Below are 16,675 nucleotides of genomic sequence, written 5' to 3'. Positions count from 1 at the left end.
CGGCCCCGCCGAGCCTGCGCAGTGAGCGCGGCGCGCGCCCGCCCGCCCCCGGGCCCAGCGCGGCGCCTGCGCAGAGCCCGCTGTGAAGCCGCGCGGACGGCGCGTGCGCAGAGGGCGCCGCGAAGCCGCCGCGGGCGGGAGCGCCGGGCCTGGCTGCCCGGAGCGCGCTCTGCGCCTGCGCCAGGCGGGCCGTTCGAAGGTGCCTGGGATGAGGTGAGCCCTGAGGGGCCGCCGCGGCCGAAACCGGGACCCGGACCGAGATCGGGACCTCAGGACGGGCTGTTGAGGAGAAAGGCTCGGGGACGGGGCTCGGGACCGAGGGGCGTGAGGGCGGACAGCACTGGGAACATGGCGGTGTTCCCTGAGGGAGAGAGCGGCCCTGAGGGGGCTTCAGTGGCCAGGGGGACCTGAGCGGGGCTCCCCGCGGAGAGAATCGGGCACGGGAGGCTCGGTATCGTACGCTTTGGACGTGAGCCTTTCCTGACAATAATTCACATATTTATTTATTTTCTGCGGGAGGAGTAACTCGGTCTCCTAGCGACGCCCGGCTTGGCCCGACGCGGGCTGGCGGCAGCGCTGGAATCGGGCCCGGGAGCGGCAATGAGCTCGCACCTGCCTGCAGAACGCGTTACAGACACGGGCAGCGATCCAAGGAATGCTGGTACAGGAGTGCTGCGGCACGGCTGGGATGGGAGTGGGGAACAGCAGCCCAGAATAACCAAGAGAGTTTAAAAAAATTGACCTTGTTTCTGTGAAAGAATAGAAAAGTGAGAAAGTAGAGCTGCTGTCAAATGCTGAGTGGGGGAAATATGTCAAAACATACCAGGATGGAGTCAAACACTGCTCTGTGTGATGGAAGCAAGGGGAATTCTGCAGGGAATCCTTTTGTCACCTCAGTGGGCTCTGGCATCAGGCCTGGTGCAGTTCACAATTGGAAAATGACTACGTTTTTGAACTGGCTTAAGATTTCCAATTTTGCATCCTGGTCCTGTAACTCTTGAGTTACAATTACTTGTTTCCATCCTGCTTTACCAAGCAAAATTGAGAAAATAAATGCTTTTCTTTCTCAGGTTTAAATATCAAGTGAATAAGGATGTCAATTGTCACAGTGCAGCTTGGGCAGTGTGGGAACCAGACTGGGCACGAGGTGTTCAGTGCTCTCTGCAGTGACATCCGTGGCACCCATGGGCTGTGTTCCAAGAAGGAGAATGAATCCTATCAAGATGCCTGCAAGGAACGGTTCTTCTGCGAGGAAGAGTCTGGAGGTACAGCTTTAAAGGGCTTTTTTCCCCTCTCAGGGTCTGATTTCAGCACACAGAAACATCAAGCGGTTTATTTCATGAAAGATCAGTGCTCTCTGGTGTTCAGATTTGGTTTTGGCACAATAAATGGTTCAACAGAAATCAGGGCATGACCAGGTCCTTTCTGTATTGTCCCATTAATAGTTTGGCTGAAGTGGGTGGGAGGGATAACCTTGAGATGTTGTATCCATCCAAGCTCATCCATCCCACCTACATAATTAACACGTTTTCCCCAATTTTGTTTTCCTTCCTGTGCAGTACCTGTTGCTCGGGCTGTGCTTGTTGACATGGAGCCCAAAGTGATCAGCCAGACCTTATCCATGGCTGCCAGGTCTGGCCTCTGGAGATACAACAGCCACTCACACTTCTGCCAGAAGCAAGGATCTGGGAACAACTGGGCCAATGGGTAGGAACAGCTGCCTCAAGCTTCCCTGAGCTGCTCAGACTCCCTAGGAGTGGTAATACAGCAGCTGTGGGAGTTAAAGTAAAATTTGCTTTGTGAATAACTTCACTTTTCTGCTTTTATTTCGATGCACCCTGCCCTGTCTTGCTGTTTGTGTTACCCCACAGTTACTCTGTTCATGGGCCCAGACACAAAGAAGCAATCATGAATCTGGTGCAGAAAGAAGCAGAGAAATGTGACCGACTCGGGGGATTTTTCACGATCATGAGTATGGCTGGGGGCACAGGATCAGGCCTGGGAGCATTTGTGACCCAGTGTTTGAGAGATGCTTTTCCAACCTCATTCATACTGAACCACGTGATCTGGCCCTATGGCACTGGGGAGGTGAATGTCATTTTGCCTTTTAGTATATAATAAGTTTACATTGAATTTTTAAGTTTATAATCACTGATTAGTTTTAAACAAAACATCTACAACAGAAATAAACTAGAAAATGGGTACATTTTACACTGAAAAAGTTCAAGTATCACAGCTAAAGAATTTTCACCAAAAACTCTTGATAGTTTAAGTTCTGAAGTGATACAGATTCTCAAGAAGCTCTGTATCTAACTAGGAGTCTCCTGATGTGCTCTTATCCAGCATTATAATCAGTTCCCAGGCAGATCTGGTTCCAGCATGTTTGTATGGAGAGAGATGGATAACCTGATTCTCACAGGTCTTGCCCTCTTTCCATGAAAAGGCTCTGAGCTCCTGACCTCACTCTGCACTCTGACAAAGAAAATGAATCACTTCCTAAATCATAACTGAGAAAACAGCAGGAGCCAGAGGATTATAAACTAAAAAGAGATTAAGTTGTTTGACTCTTTTTTGTGTGTGATTTTTTGTTTGCTTCCAGGTCATTGTTCAGAACTACAACTCTGTTTTGACTCTGTCACATCTGTACCACTCATCAGATGCCCTTCTTGTCCATGAGAATGATGTCATCCACAAGATCTGTGCCCAGCTGATGAATATCAAACAGATTTCCTTCAGGGATGTCAATCAAGTCATTGCTCACCAGCTGGGCAGTGTTTTCCAGCCCACTCACACAGCAGGAGGGGGCCCAGGCTACAGCAGAAACCCATTAGGTACCAAACCCAACATCCACACACCTTTCTGGAGTCAGTTCAGCTGGGAGTGGAAGTTCTTCAGTCTCCTTGCTTAAGTATTTGGATACATCCCAAGTTTTAAGACAGGAAAAGACCAATTTAGAAGTTCAGTCCCCATGTTGTAGCAGAGTCAAACCCTGACTTCTGGTTTCATTCTTTACCAAAAGAACCCTGTTTCTCCTTTTTCAAGTGATCACAGACACCCTTGTGCCTGTTTACATTTCAGAGGAGATTTGTGCAGGGCAGTAACTTTGGACTGAGTTTCATATTTTACTTTGGGTTAGAAGTTTGTATGAACTGAAACAAACTGAGAGTTTGGAGTTTTGCTCTGGCAGAAGAGGTGAGCAGACAACTGGGTAGCAACATACAGCAGACTAACATTTGTACCTTGAAAGAAGTAGAGATAATTGCTTGTAAAATTAAACTTCCAGATCTGTCTGGAGTGCAGAGAGAGTCCTTGAGATTTTGATCTAAACTGCAAAATAAAAGCTACTAACAGCCTGTATAGAACTCAGTAATACACAGCAAGTTTGTATGGCTTTGAAATTGCTACATCTCTGAACACTCCTCACTCTTCTCCCATTGCAGCTGCCCTGGGCAGTATCTTTGTCAAACATGAGCAGCTGTTGATTTCTCTTTCCAGGAGATTTAATGGAGACATTGGTCCCACATCCCGAGTTCAGGGTGCTGGGCCTGCGGAACATCCCCCAGGTGCCTGAGACCTCCCTGGCGTACAGCACCTTCAGCTGGCCTGGCCTCATCAAACACCTGAGGCAGATGCTCATTGCTAATGCTCAAATGGAGGAAGGTAAATACACACCAGCCACTCACCTTCAGTCCCCATCACCCTTTAAACAATTGTTTGTACAGATGGAATAAAGCTGGATGTTTTGTGGAGCTCACAGTTCAGAAAAGAGCTGCTGCCCTCAGCAGGAATTTGCCCCCACAAAACCAGTTGCTCGTTTCACCATTCCCTCAGCTGTCACAGCAGCTCCCAGATCGCTCCTGCTCTGCTCCCAGACATCTCAGCTAATTATAACTATTGAAAATACACAAACCAAACCAACAGTTTCTGACTGTGCGCTTAATTTACATAACTCATTTGGAACATTCCTTGCATGGTGAGCTCTGCTTTTTCTTTTTACACCTTCTACCCATAAAAATCAGGCTCAGCTCTCCCATGTAATTTACATGGAGAATTCAGTTACAGCTCCCAGTTATGCAAGGAATGGGCTGGAGGCTTGCTAAGTATAGAAGCAGGTATCCATTTTCTCTGACAGTGACTGCCAAGCAAATCCTGCTGGATTAGCAGTGTTTTTTTCTGGGAATTGTGTGATCACTGCTTCATTCATGTGCAGCAGCTCCAAACTCCAGTGTGGTCTCAGTTTGGGGCACAGTGATAGTTCCCATCTGCATCTTCACAAAACATTCACTTGCCTTTCTATCTCTTTTTCCCAAATCCCAAAGGTATTGATTGGCAAGTACGACCACCACAGCCAGGCTCCTCCACCCCCTCCACAAACAAACCCCTGCACTTCAACACTTCCATTGCCAACCTGGTGATCCTGAGAGGAAAAGATGTGCACAGCGTAGACTTGGGTAAGAGGGAGGAGCACAGCACCTCAGGGGCTCTGGTTTCACATCTCACTGCTGTATTTACCACCAGATCTGATGCAAGTGGAAACATCCCAAGACCACACATTTGACTCCTAAGGTTGATATTCCCTCTGGAAATATTTTACTGTCCAAGGCCATGTTGTCTAATTGCTTAAGGCTGTTGTGTTTTACTTCTGAGTTTCCTGAAGCACTTCAGGGAAGGAGGAAGACACTCAAGTCTGTATATCTGGAATTCTTGGCTATAATGTCTGAAAATACATTTATCTGTTTCTGGAGTGATGAGCATTTCTGGCAGCTGAAATATCCACACCAGTTTGCTACTAGATAATCTAAGGAATCTGTTTGAAAGTTGTATTTTCAACAGGCTGCCCACTCTGCAGATATTTTCCCAGGCCTGAACTGATCTGACAGCATTGATTAGGCCACACAGGGATCAAGTCTGGGTTTTGTCCAAAGGGCTCTCCTGTTTCTCCTACAGGAAGTTTCCAAGATCCCTCATTATACACATCGTGGCTAAAACCTCAGGATGCTTTTAATGCATGGAAAACACCCAGAGCATTTAACAAGTATGAAAAGTCTGCTTCTTTGGTCAGCAACAGCCAGTTCCTGCTGAAACCTCTTGACAGCATCGTAGGAAAAGCTTGGAATATGTTTGCTTCCAAGTAAGTGAAAATAATTATGCTGGTACTTCACTAATAATTGCCAATATCTTCCCTGATTTCTAATGTCTGACCCATTCTTCAACACACAGAGCTTACCTTCACCAGTACACAAAGTTTGGAATCCAAGAGGAAGATTTCCTGGACTGCTTCACAACCCTTGAACAAGTTATCTCCAGTTACACCAATCTGTGATTGATTTCTTTGTTTAAATGGTCTGAAGTAGAGATTTTCTGAAAGAACCAAGCTGGAAAACCTTCCATCAACTTCCTGAAGTATGTAAATGATTGTACTGGAGTTATTTTTCAGTCTTAGGAGCAGAGTGTCTGTGTGTGTGTGTTTGAATAGCAAGAACTGAATCTGAATATATTCATATATTCATAGTATTCTTATTTAATTTATCTAATAAATGCCTATTTTTCAATACATTTGCTATATACTGTAGCTATATCCTTTTCTGACAATTTCATTAAGCAAAATTACAACTCCTGTTTTTCTCCAAGTTATAAATTAATTAACTTTCTAATTATCTAAACATATTTGCGATGAGGATGGCTGGTAGATTGCAGATGTAAGAACTTAGAATTTGATATAATAAATACAATACATTTTATAATTTCCAAAGTCAATTTAAGGACTTGGCTCTTTCTTGCACAAATTTTACCACGACCACAAGGTGGTGCCCTGGGAAGCTGCAGCTCCCTCCTGGCAGGAGAAGGGATGGAATGAATTGGGAAGGCACCCACTGAATTAAAATAAAATAAAAGAGTACAGTAGAATTAAAGATTACCTTGTAACACTGAGCTCTCTTCTGCCTCTGTTAGCTTTTCATTAATGGTAGGGAGAACTTTGGGAATTCTTGCCATTCCCTGCCCCATGTCCCACTGTTCTCCCACAGAAATAATCCCACAGGCCAAAAATTCAAAGAGTTGAATCACTCTCAAGGACTTTTCCCTTGACAAATGGTCAAATTTCACAGTGCACCTTCATGTTGTGGTGCCATTTCATTCAAAAGATGGCAGCTCAGAGCTCGGGCCCACTCTGGCCAGAAGAGATTTTCTGCTGTGTTTCTGCCACTTTCAGCCATTGTCTAATTTGGGTATTTTCACAGAAGAAACTGCAGGAAAGATTGCACAAGAAGTTCAGACAAACAGCACAGGCAAGTCGAGTTTGCAGGAACAAAGGGTCAGGAAAGGAGACCGTGGTGAGCTTCTCCCTCCTCCAAAAGGCACAGGATGTTCAGCAACACAGAAATAAATTCCCCTGGTGTTTTCAACAGATCCCAAACAGAATTTCCAGTATCGGAAATGAGAATAGGTAACTCCGTGAAAACATGGCCAAGTCCCAGGAATGCTTTTCCTCCTCATTTCACAGAACAGGTAAAAGGGTTTTTCAAAAGGCTAAGGACAGGTAAGTTCCCTGAGGAACAGGGAAGAGAGCACTGGGTCATTGTAGGGCTGGAGCAATAAATAACTTTATTGCAGAAATAACCTCATGTTATCTCTCTGTATTCATAGTTCTGAGCATGAAGCAAACACAGCAGGTGCTCAGTGCACCTGTGAGCGATAGGTGATTTTATATTTATTTATATTTATGATATTTATTATTTATTTATGGCACTTCAGGCTCATGGAGCAGGATATTTGGTCTTTTTTGTTTGTTTGATGGCAGAATTTCTGCCGTGTCAGGAACACAGCACACACATGTCTAACCCCAAAGCAAAATTTCAAATTTTAGCTGTTGTAATCCCTCACTGCTCTGGAGCAGGGGCTGACAGGAATTGTTTTAGGTATCTCTAAGCTTCTTCCTGTGAATGTTTTTCAGTGCTGAAATTCTCACACCCTTTCCCAAACCGAGCCTTCATTTTTTTGATCTATGATGGGATTCCTTTATTTTTTCCCCAGGATGTGGAGAGGGTCAAAGTGACAGGAAGTGAACAGCCACTATCAAATAATCATCACCTCCAATTACATTAAAAGCTGGAGGAGTAATTCTTTATGTAATTGATAAAATTAATTATGTAAATAGAGCCTGGAAGAAGGCCTTTATTTCATTAACAATTACAATTAAAGAGGTAGATCAAAGGTCAGCACAAAGCCGTGGCTCAGAGACAGGAACAGCAGAATCAGTGGCCTTGACCTTGCTTGTTGTAGGCAAAGTCCCCACAGGATGTCCATAAACCCAGGAACAATGCTCCAAATCTCACTATTGTTTGTTGGAATGGACAGGTGCAGCTCACTTGGAAGTTGATTCAAGAACTCCAACTATAGCAGACATTTCATAAATAGGAGAACATTTATTTAACCACAAAAAAAAAAAAAACACCTAACAAAATAAACCCTGACCCCAAAAAAATAACCCACAAACAGAGATAAATAAAACAAACTCACCAAAATTAAAAATAACCTTCAATAACCAAAAATGTTTTAAACACAGTAAGTGTTTGGCAATGTAGCTACAGATACAATTTATTTATTTGGGCATAAATAGATATTGGTGTTTTTAACGTTGGACTCAATACCAGCACAGGAAGGATGGAAATATGTAAGAGAAAAAAAATCTGTGGTTCCCACAACAACCAGGGTTTAATGCATGATTATTCAAATTGCCAGTTGAAACACTACTGAGAAACACTAAGGTACAAAAGGGCCTTGAATGAATAATTCACTTCTTTCTGCATTTGTTAATACATTTAGTATGGATAAATATTGTTAAATGATAGCCCAAACATCCAAGAGGAAATAGGACCGAGTGTACTTGAAAGAAATCTGCTTTTTGCTGGACACCACTTTAAAAACTGCACAAGAGGAATCAGGAAATTGATTCATGGATCCAATATAGCACAAAAAACTTCCAAAAAGAACTGAGCTGCTGCCTTCCCTCAAGGGCAGCCCAGACAGAGCTTTTCCAAGGCAGCAAATTCCCCCGGAGCTTCCTGCTCCGGCTCTGCCCACGCTCCAGAGGCACAGCCCGGACACTGGGGCAGCTTTTAACGGCCTGCAAGTGGAGCTGAAAATGCTGAATTTGAACCATGGAGCCTTTCCGGCTCTTTCAGTGCAACCGGGGCTCACAATGGTCCCTTCTGAGCTCGCATTGTGGGAATCCTGTCCCTGCAGACCCGGCCACTTCCCCTGCCCGGGTGGGGCAGGACTCAGCCCCCGCCCTGGAGCAGCACAACCCCGCTTAACCCTTTCCAGGAGCTGCGATAAAGAAATATTCCTGCCAGCCACAGGGAAAAGGTGGAAACGGCCCCAGAGAAGAGATTGGAGAAACTGCTCCTTAGAAAATAAAGACAATTTTTAGATTAAAGCTGCTCCATGATAAAGATCATGGAAGAAATGTAAATTTTAACCCCATGTTCACACAAGCCTGAGAAAATGAAACAGTGGTTCCTAAGAGAGTCACACTTATCTGTGTGAATTAGGTGCTAGAAACCTTCTTGTCTTAAAACCAAACTGAAAAATCCCAAATGTTCCACTGTAAGATAGAAAAATCAGTAAACTGAGCGTGTTCTCTAGGCCAAAATTCCTATTTTAAAAGTAAAAACACTAAGTGGACAAACTAAAATAAGCCACTGGTTAAACCATAACCAAAAAAAAGACAGAAAAACATTGCTTGATGTTTTGTTTCACTGGTTGTATGTGAGGAGAAAAGAGCCCAGTGTTGGATTTGCACTGAAATGGGTGAGTTCTGCAAAAATGATTATTGTACATTATTGCTTACATGGACAATGTCATGTTTACTTAAGGCTTACAAAAACACACTTGAGTAGCCTGAGGATGGTGTAACTATGGGCAGATGGCAGGATTGAATTTGAGCTTGTGCCCAGCAGTGTCCAAGATGTAATGGATCATTTACAGGAGCTCAGGGGAGCTGAGCCCGCATGGGAAGTGGCCTCATCCCACAGGCTGAAGGTGGAATCAAATCCTGCCTGGCAAGGGCAGCTGTGGCTGTTCCCTGGAATCTCCTCGCTGAGGATGGTGAGAGCTGGGCACTAATTCAGAGCTCCTGCTTTCCAGAAGGCCTGGAACAATCCTGAGCTCGAGGCTCCACCTTTCCATGGAAGTGCTTGCTGCTGGCTGGCCTGGCCTGCCACTGGCAAAGGAAACACCGGCAAGTTTCCTCCCCACCCCGCTTTGGGCAACTCCAGCCTGTGTTGGCTGACTGGGAGTCCCTGAAGTCAGCAATTGTGTTTATGCAGTGATTTGAAGGTGGGAATCTTTCTTTTATAGGCTGAATTTTGGTGAAGAAACCAAATGCAACTGATGAAATGGTCAAAACCAGAAATCTGGCAATGAAAAACCAAAAATCCAATTAAATACTCTGCTACTGAGAAGAAATTCTATTCCCTTCCACCAGCCACTAGCTCAGGGTTTCACATTATTTTCCTTTATAAGGATTTATCAAGCTTTCCCTGAAACCCAGTATTTTCAGGTGAGTATTTTTGCATAAAAAACAGACACAAACCTGAAGTGTGCTGTGAAAGGAGAGCTCACTCTTCAGTGAGGTGAGGAAGGAAACCTCAGCACGTGGGATCCCGGTCAAGCTGAACAAAACTGCAGGGAACAGGCTTGAACTTGGCCAAAAACGGCTCCACAGAGAGGGCTCCAAGGCCCGAGGGAGGGGACAGCAGTGACAGTCTCAAGCAAGGGTTCTCAGGCTCTTAAACAACACTTAAACCCTTTCCTTCTTCCCTGAACTGGGAGGATCTCTCAGTCACAGCTGGAATCTGTTGCCAGAGGTTGCCTCACTTTCCCCACAAACACCTGGCTCCTCCTGGGCAGCCACAGGCTCCGGGGCTGCTCTGGGGTTTGCCACAGGCAGAAGTGGGAGAGACACTTTGTACACAAATTAAAGGAGGCAACAGAATTAAAATCACCACTTGCAGTAGCAAAATATTGCTTTGAAAATGTTTTTGGCATCCATTAGTTGGAAGTCAAGTAAATACCGGCTTCAGGCATCTTTAATGTTTCTTCCTTGCTGCTCCCCACCTCGAGCCTTACACAACACCCAGGAATGCACTGCCTGTGTCACAAGAGGTCATCTGGGCTGAGGAGAGACCTACAAATCCAGGAATCTGAGAAATGAAATGTGTTGTTATGAAAATATCCTAAATATTAAGAGCTCTCCAGAAAACAGCTGCAGCAAAGCAGGCACTGAGAGCAGAGGTTTCCAACCAGCCCAGAGAGGTTTTGTGACCATGGTGGGGTTTGCACGATGCTGTAAATGTGAATATGTGTTTTCTCTCTGAGACAGAGAAATGCTGAGCACAGAAACTTGTGTTTTCCCATCAAAGGATGGAAAAATCCTAATAACCTTTCTGAGGAAAGCCACAGTCCCTCAAAGTGAGAGCCTTGACCAAGGTATTGATGTTTCAATCAGCTCCTGCAAGAGGAGAGGTTCTGCAGGAGGTTCTTTCCTGGCAGCACAGAAGCAAAGAGGCACCACAGGGTCATTTCCTGAGGATACGAGCAGCGTTGGGCTCTTTGGAGAATTTCTTACAGGTGATACCAAAGTCACCAGGGAGTCACCAGAGTCACCAAGGCATTTTCGAGGCCCAGCAAAGCCGTTTCCAGGAGCCGGGTGTGGCCGCTATCAGAGCAGGAACAATCCCCGAGCTGGCAGCTCCTCTCTCGCCTTGCAGCAGCCGAGAGCCGCCGGTTTCCTCATTGCCACAGCCCGGGCAGCTTCGGGAACAGCCCAGCCGTGAGCTGGGAGCCACTGCCTGGAACACGGGAGATGCCACACTCCCCCAGCTCAGCAGCTCCTCAAACAGCTCGACAGAAAGGTGACCTTTGCTTTAATGCACTGCTCTTTGACTCATTCCAGCGATGATAATAATAATAAATTAATAAAACCTCCTCAGCACAACAAAGGGCAGTGCTAAAGCAAACTAAACCCAAGCTGGGCTCATTCCACAGGTTCAGGTTTGCACCTTTGTTTCGCCACACCTGGATACCACCAGCAGTGAACGGCTGTGGCCTCAACAGCCTCTTCACTCTTAACTCAAATGTGGTAAAAAGCACCTTTTTCAACCAAAATACCAGTTTTTTTCCTGAATTCTTACATTCCAAGCAGTCACTAAGTGCAGGGCTCTCCCCGTTTGCTGGGAGGTGACATAACAGCGGTGACTTTGTGTTTGAGCTCCTTCCCCTCTGGTGACCCAGGTTGTTTCAGCCTCTCCCTCTGCCAGAACAATGTTCTGCTGCCTTTCACGGAGCCCGAGTGGATGCACCAATGGACAAGTGAAATGTTTGAACAAACCCAGGCCAGCACTTCACACCCTCCATCAGACACTTCAATTAGCAAAGTCACAGCGGGCTCAGTTTTTCACATAATCCTTCTAGAAATGACTTTGCAAGAACACATGCAAATATTTCCCTCCTGTCTGAAGGCATCAGAGGTGTTTCAGAGAAGGGAATTGCTCCACTCCCCTGTGCCGAGGTCAGTGATCCAGCACTGTCCCTCACCTGCCCAGCAGGATCCCCTCCCACTCCACCAGCTGCTGCAGTCTGGAGAGAGCTGGGTGAAGAACTCACTGTTTTACTGCTTTTCCTTCTCCTCCAAAAAAACAAATTTACAGCAAAAAAAAGCATAATTTTAAATCTCAGAAGAGTCATTTCAATTACCTTATCTATAATTACATTCAGCCTTTTAACTGCTGATTACAAAGTATTTTTTAACTTTGTGCTTGAAAGAAAAACGATTATTTTTACCTCCAAAGAACACACCCAACCCCCACTCATCTTTACACCTGCCATCAATTTGGTTCACTAATATTTATATTTCTGCTTGATAATCAGGGAAACATCCAGAGTGTTTTGCTTGCACTTAGCAGTGCCTGCAGCGAGAGGGAGGCTGATTCTAACAAATCCAATAATGAAGCCCAAAAGCACAGCAGGGAAGGACTTTGTGCAACAGCATCAAGCCACTGTCGAGTGTTAGTGACAAGTATCTTTTAGCAGGAACAGGCAGCTGGGGGGGTTCTGAGGGAGCTGCTTGAACAGAAACACAGCGTGACGCTGGCACGGGGAGGAAGAACTCCAGGCCAGGGAGCAGCAGCTTTCCTGACTCTTGTGATGGATGTGAGGCTGGAACTGGACGGTTTGACCTGACCTGGCTCACGGTGACCTGAGCTCTGCTGGGGCACTGCCACCTCTCAGTGCCCTGACCTCCTTTCACAGATAATGAGACTAAAAAAAGGAAATCTGTCACATTACAGTCATTAGTTGTTTTTACAGGGATGTTACTTCTGTGTGTTTTCAGTCATTCCCAAGGAAAAAAAAACAAACAAGATACTTTATTTAGTGTCTAACTGCAAGAAAAAGCAGCTAAAAGTAGGAATTTGTGCCAAGATTGTTCCTCTTGCAAGAGCTCCCTTTGGATTTGTCCCTAACACACTGAACTGACTGATTCCAATGTGTAATGAAGATATGGGCAACAAAAGGAAACTCTGGGTTAAGGGAACAAAATCCAGGTCAAATGCTAAAGGCTGAATCTCTCTGAAGGCACAAAATCCTACTGCTGAATTATCTTCTGTGTTCACCCTGAAGAATGTTTGGGACAGCAAATGTCACAGTGTTACCAGGACAGTTCAATACAGAGAATGGAAACAATCCAGCTGAAATAAACACTGGGAAATGATATTTGTTTATTTAAGCAAACATAAAACTATCCATTGCAAATCTCATCAGGTTTGTGTCACTTTTGTTTCTATTATTAGGGTTTTTTTACCTTTTACCAAGTCTTATCTCCCAGGTAGAAGCAGGTAGAATGATCACTTCCTTCTTTAAATAGTGTTAGAAAGCCTCAAAATAACAGCAGAGCTTATTGGAATGGACACATGGAAACACAAGCTGAAGAACAATATAGATATATATATATTTCACACTATAAATATGTAAACATGTTGAACCAAAAACAGGAGAAACCTTTTAATTTTCCTTGTGCTTTTCCAGCAGGCAAGAGGCAGAATTTTAAGAGATCTCTAAAGCATTTAGAAAGGGTCAGTTTATTGGCTCAGGCTCTAGGAAAAATGGTTTTTTTCTCTTTTAGTTCTTGCAGTGTCCAGATTCCAACCTGAGAGCACACAGGGATCCCAGCATGGCATCAATTCTATCCCCTCCCAAGAGTGTGAGAGGTTAGGAAATACCTGTGTCCCTCAGGTGACAAATTTGGGTACCAAAAAGCTGCCACTAGAAGAGGGGAGAGCAGCCAAGGGCTGTCACTGATCCAGTGTCCTGAGGGGAAATGGAACTCTGAGGTGATCCCTTACCAAGTGCAACACCGAGGCTCTGCAGGCTGAGAAGGTGAAGTTCCAAACACAGCTGTGGGGTTTGGAATTGTACCAGAACAAGTTCTTTGTGACATTACAGTCAAAGGCCGCATTCAGGCCAAAAAATGGTAAGATTTAGTAAATACTGTTCACCTTTTAAAAATCACCAGGAGCAGCTGAACGGCCTTTGTGCTTTAACCTCCCTCATACCAACTCCTGCGCTGGGACTTTCAGATCTTGGAATTGAATCTGTTGGAGCAAACCCTGCCCAGTCATTCCCAGCACTGCCTCAAGTTCCCTGTGAAGCCAAAGAGAATCGGTACAAACCTCACCCTGCCCAGGGGAAGCTTTAGGAGGGCTCTGTTCTGCAGGACCGCGGTGCTCGGAGCTCGTTCCCAGCCCTACCACAGACACTGATGGAAACAGCTGGGGATGGATGAGGAACGCTCAGATGAGAGATACCAAAATGTCAGACAGCCTACCGACTGTTGTTGCCATGAGATCCAACAGTCAACATCAGTCTGATAAGCTATCCGACAGGATGGTACAGCCATGGCATGGCACGACGCTGGCAACACAACAGCCTCCACCAGAGCTCACCTGCCTCCAGCCCTGCCCAACCTGGCCCAAGGAACAGCCTAAGCTCGGCTCAGCCAGCTCCTGAGAACGCTAATTAGGAAGGCAAATTAATTCTTGGTGCTTCCCACCCCCCCCAGGATAAAAATAAAGAACAATTGTTGAGAAGTGATTAGAGGAATGCAGGTACAGCAGCAGTGGGGATTGATGCACTAAGGAGGGAAAAGAACCATTTTAGTATCAATAATTCTGTTCCTGTACATCACAACTGGCACACCTAACAGGTCTCACTTCAAAAGCATGGGGTTAAAGGTTCTCTAAAGTTCTCTGCACCATTACTGGGCAGACACAAAGCCTGCTTTCATCTGGAATCTGAACTTTTCCCTCTCTTCTCCTCCACTGCCCACAGTTCTGGGCTCAGGGGCAAACACCTGAGCAAAATTTAGGATAACCAATTGTGTTTTCTATTTAACCTATTTATCTCTATTTAACCTATTTAAGCAGTGACTGTACTTCAAGCAAGGCATGGCCTTCCTCCTCCCTTTGCTAAGCAAGAAGTTCTGAAGAAAAAAGAACAAAAAAAAGAACAAAACAAACCAAAAAAGAACAAAGGGTTTGAGCACCATTAGTGCAGGAAGGATGAGCAAACATGCACAGAGCATCCAAAAGTGAGAGAGGAAAAGAAACAGCTTTAAAAGACTGACACAAGAAATTCTGGAATGATCATAAGATGACTTTATAAAGTTTTTATCTTAACTTCATTCTAAATATACAGAATAAAAAATGGCTTCAGCATTTTGACATCAACCATCTCTGCTAACATCATGAAGTTGGAGAGGGTGGCTTTTCCAGCGTGCAATGCAATGGGACACTGGGAATTCAGACGGAACAGCCTTACCATGAGGGACATGCAACAGTTTGTACCCGACCTGTACTCAGTTATTTACATTTTCATGGTCTTGAAACTTATGGAAAAAGCAAACCAGCCACCCTTGAAAAGAAAACGTTACCCTCAGGTCAGTCTGAAGTTAAATCAGAAGATGGAGAGTATTAAATCATCAGTTTTGGAAGTAATTTGGATGGACAATTAATTTTGTGTTAAACTCCATTTAACATCCCATTGTCCATCCTGTAAAACACCACCCAGACTCGTGAAGCATTTACACCTTACCGTAACATTTATAAGTTTGTCAATGAAACCGTTGTTCTAATATCCAAATTACTTTCAAAATGAGACCCAAAAAAAAACCAACTTGTTAAGAGTTGAAAATCGATGTTAAAAATTTTTCCCCCCTTTTGAATAATGCTGATTTTTAAACATATGAAAAGATGTGTCATTTCTCGTGTCTGCCAAAACCCATCCTGAGGGTTTTTTTCCCATTTTTTCCAAGCTCATTTGGTTTTTTCTTCTGAGTACATCTTCTGTTGCAGTCGCTTGGCATAGCTCTGGGCCATGGAGTTGATTATAGATAAGATAAAATAACAAACCATGACAATCACCAATTTTTCAAATATCCAGGATAGCCAGTTTTCCCCCTGAAGAGACAAAACAGAAGGAGGAGAATGAAGATTAGTGGACAGGACAATGAAGAGTTCTGGGTGAAAGGAAAAGCCTGACCCTGTCTTTATTCTGCAATTAATCGAATTAAAAGCAGGAACCAAGTGCGAGCTGACAGATTCCTGCAGGTCCCTTGAAAGACAATGCAGGAGGGGCTGCCAAATCCCTCATCATTCCCAGTGTGATTTATCTGGATCATTCCCGAAGTGATTTATTATTCCCAGGAGTTTGGGCTTCGCTAACAATTCTTGGAGTTCAGTATTAGCAGCCCCTCACCGTCACGTTCCTCGCAAATAAAACAATCAGGTGGTTGGTTAAAAATGTGGATTTTTCCCTAAACTGCCTTTTCTGGGTTATCTCCCCATTCGGATCCCACTCTTTGGTGTCCCTGAAGTTCTGCCTCATTCTCACGTTGTGCTTTTTGTCAAAGGAGGGCAGCAACGCTCTGCTCACAAATCCCTGAACATTTCCTGGCTCCTGCCAGAGCCTCCCCAGCTCCGGCTCTTTTGTGCTGAGGACGGGGCAAAGGGACATTTCCAATTACTGCACGTGAAATGTGACTGGGATTCACGGATTTTATCTCAAAATGCCTCAGCAGCCTAAAGAATTTCATGTCAGAGCTGCTCTGTCCCACTGAAAATTCAGGGTAAGTTTTTAAAAATACTTTTTTGAAATTTTTAAATACTTTTTTTCTGTATCAAAGGACACTTCTGCCCCGTGTACCTGCTCCAAACACTGTAATTTCTTTTCCTTTCCAAGACTAAAGTCTTGGGGATTTTATTTCCCTTACTGTCCACTGAGCCACAGATGCCACTGGCTCTGAAGCATCGGTGCTGCCCGGTTTGTTCCCATTTCACAAGGAAAGGCAACTTTTTTCTCCTTAAATTTAACTTTCCAAAGAGGCGGCCAATGCAGAGGGCAAGACAAGCCACCGGGTTTGATTTACACTTTCATTTATTCTCCAAAGGATTTAAATGCAGTAGCATACAATTACTACTTAATTCCCAGGTTGCTCTTAAAATGAGAATTTTATCTATTCCCTGGGTCAGTGGAGATCAGAATGAGGAGCTGCGTTTGTAAAAGCCACAAGGGTAAGACAGGCAGGGAAGAGAAAAGTGAGCCTGGGAGGCAAAGAGAG

At 44.7% G+C, this 16,675-nt stretch overlaps 2 protein-coding genes across 13 annotated transcripts in view; one reads left to right on the top strand and one right to left on the bottom strand.

Annotated features, from left to right (window-relative positions):
* Positions 1 to 36: 36 nt before the first annotated feature.
* On the top strand, positions 37 to 12,818 carry TUBD1 (tubulin delta 1). 10 transcript variants are annotated; one of them, XR_015278590.1, is made up of 14 exons: positions 91 to 213; positions 520 to 661; positions 1,071 to 1,265; positions 1,560 to 1,707; positions 1,872 to 2,088; positions 2,600 to 2,831; positions 3,496 to 3,660; positions 4,320 to 4,451; positions 4,948 to 5,131; positions 5,221 to 5,403; positions 6,240 to 6,287; positions 6,408 to 6,507; positions 8,989 to 9,241; positions 9,361 to 12,818. XR_015278590.1 is itself a non-coding variant. In XM_086860026.1 (10 exons), exons 3-10 carry the CDS (start codon positions 1,094 to 1,096, stop codon positions 5,321 to 5,323), a joined length of 1,353 nt encoding a protein of 450 aa, XP_086716152.1. In that variant the 5' UTR covers positions 71 to 213; positions 520 to 661; positions 1,071 to 1,093; the 3' UTR covers positions 5,324 to 5,757. The 10 variants fall into 10 exon arrangements, 4 of the variants coding, with proteins under 4 accessions (XP_086716152.1, XP_086716153.1, XP_086716155.1 ...); XR_015278591.1 differs by lacking the exons at positions 8,989 to 9,241; positions 9,361 to 12,818 and having other exon boundaries at positions 37 to 213; positions 6,240 to 6,332; positions 6,408 to 6,618; XR_015278593.1 differs by lacking the exons at positions 520 to 661; positions 8,989 to 9,241; positions 9,361 to 12,818 and having other exon boundaries at positions 74 to 213; positions 6,408 to 6,618.
* A 1,876-nt stretch (positions 12,819 to 14,694) lies between these two features.
* VMP1 (vacuole membrane protein 1) overlaps positions 14,695 to 16,675 on the bottom strand; it is a 59,068-nt gene continuing 57,087 nt past the window's right edge. For all 3 annotated transcript variants that reach the window (XM_023939348.2, XM_023939346.2, XM_086860030.1), the window contains one exon: positions 14,695 to 15,515. In XM_023939348.2, coding sequence (XP_023795116.1) covers positions 15,372 to 15,515 — 144 coding nt within the window. In that variant the 3' untranslated portion in view covers positions 14,695 to 15,371. The remainder of the gene's footprint in view (positions 15,516 to 16,675) is intronic.

The sequence above is a fragment of the Cyanistes caeruleus genome, chromosome 21 (genome assembly GCF_971803275.1).
Source record: "Cyanistes caeruleus chromosome 21, bCyaCae1.hap1.1, whole genome shotgun sequence".
Taxonomy (NCBI): Eukaryota; Metazoa; Chordata; class Aves; order Passeriformes; family Paridae; genus Cyanistes; species Cyanistes caeruleus.
This window is presented reverse-complemented; position numbering and strand designations above follow the sequence as displayed.

Excerpts from the sequence above, each read along its gene's own strand:
- TUBD1 (XM_086860026.1), top strand. The coding sequence starts at position 1,094 with ATGTCAATTGTCACAGTGCAGCTTGGGCAGTGTGGGAACCAGACTGGG. Across the intron at positions 1,708-1,871 it reads GGGAACAACTGGGCCAATGG|TTACTCTGTTCATGGGCCCA; the intron begins GTAGGAACAGCT and ends GTTACCCCACAG. Across the intron at positions 3,661-4,319 it reads TAATGCTCAAATGGAGGAAG|GTATTGATTGGCAAGTACGA; the intron begins GTAAATACACAC and ends CAAATCCCAAAG.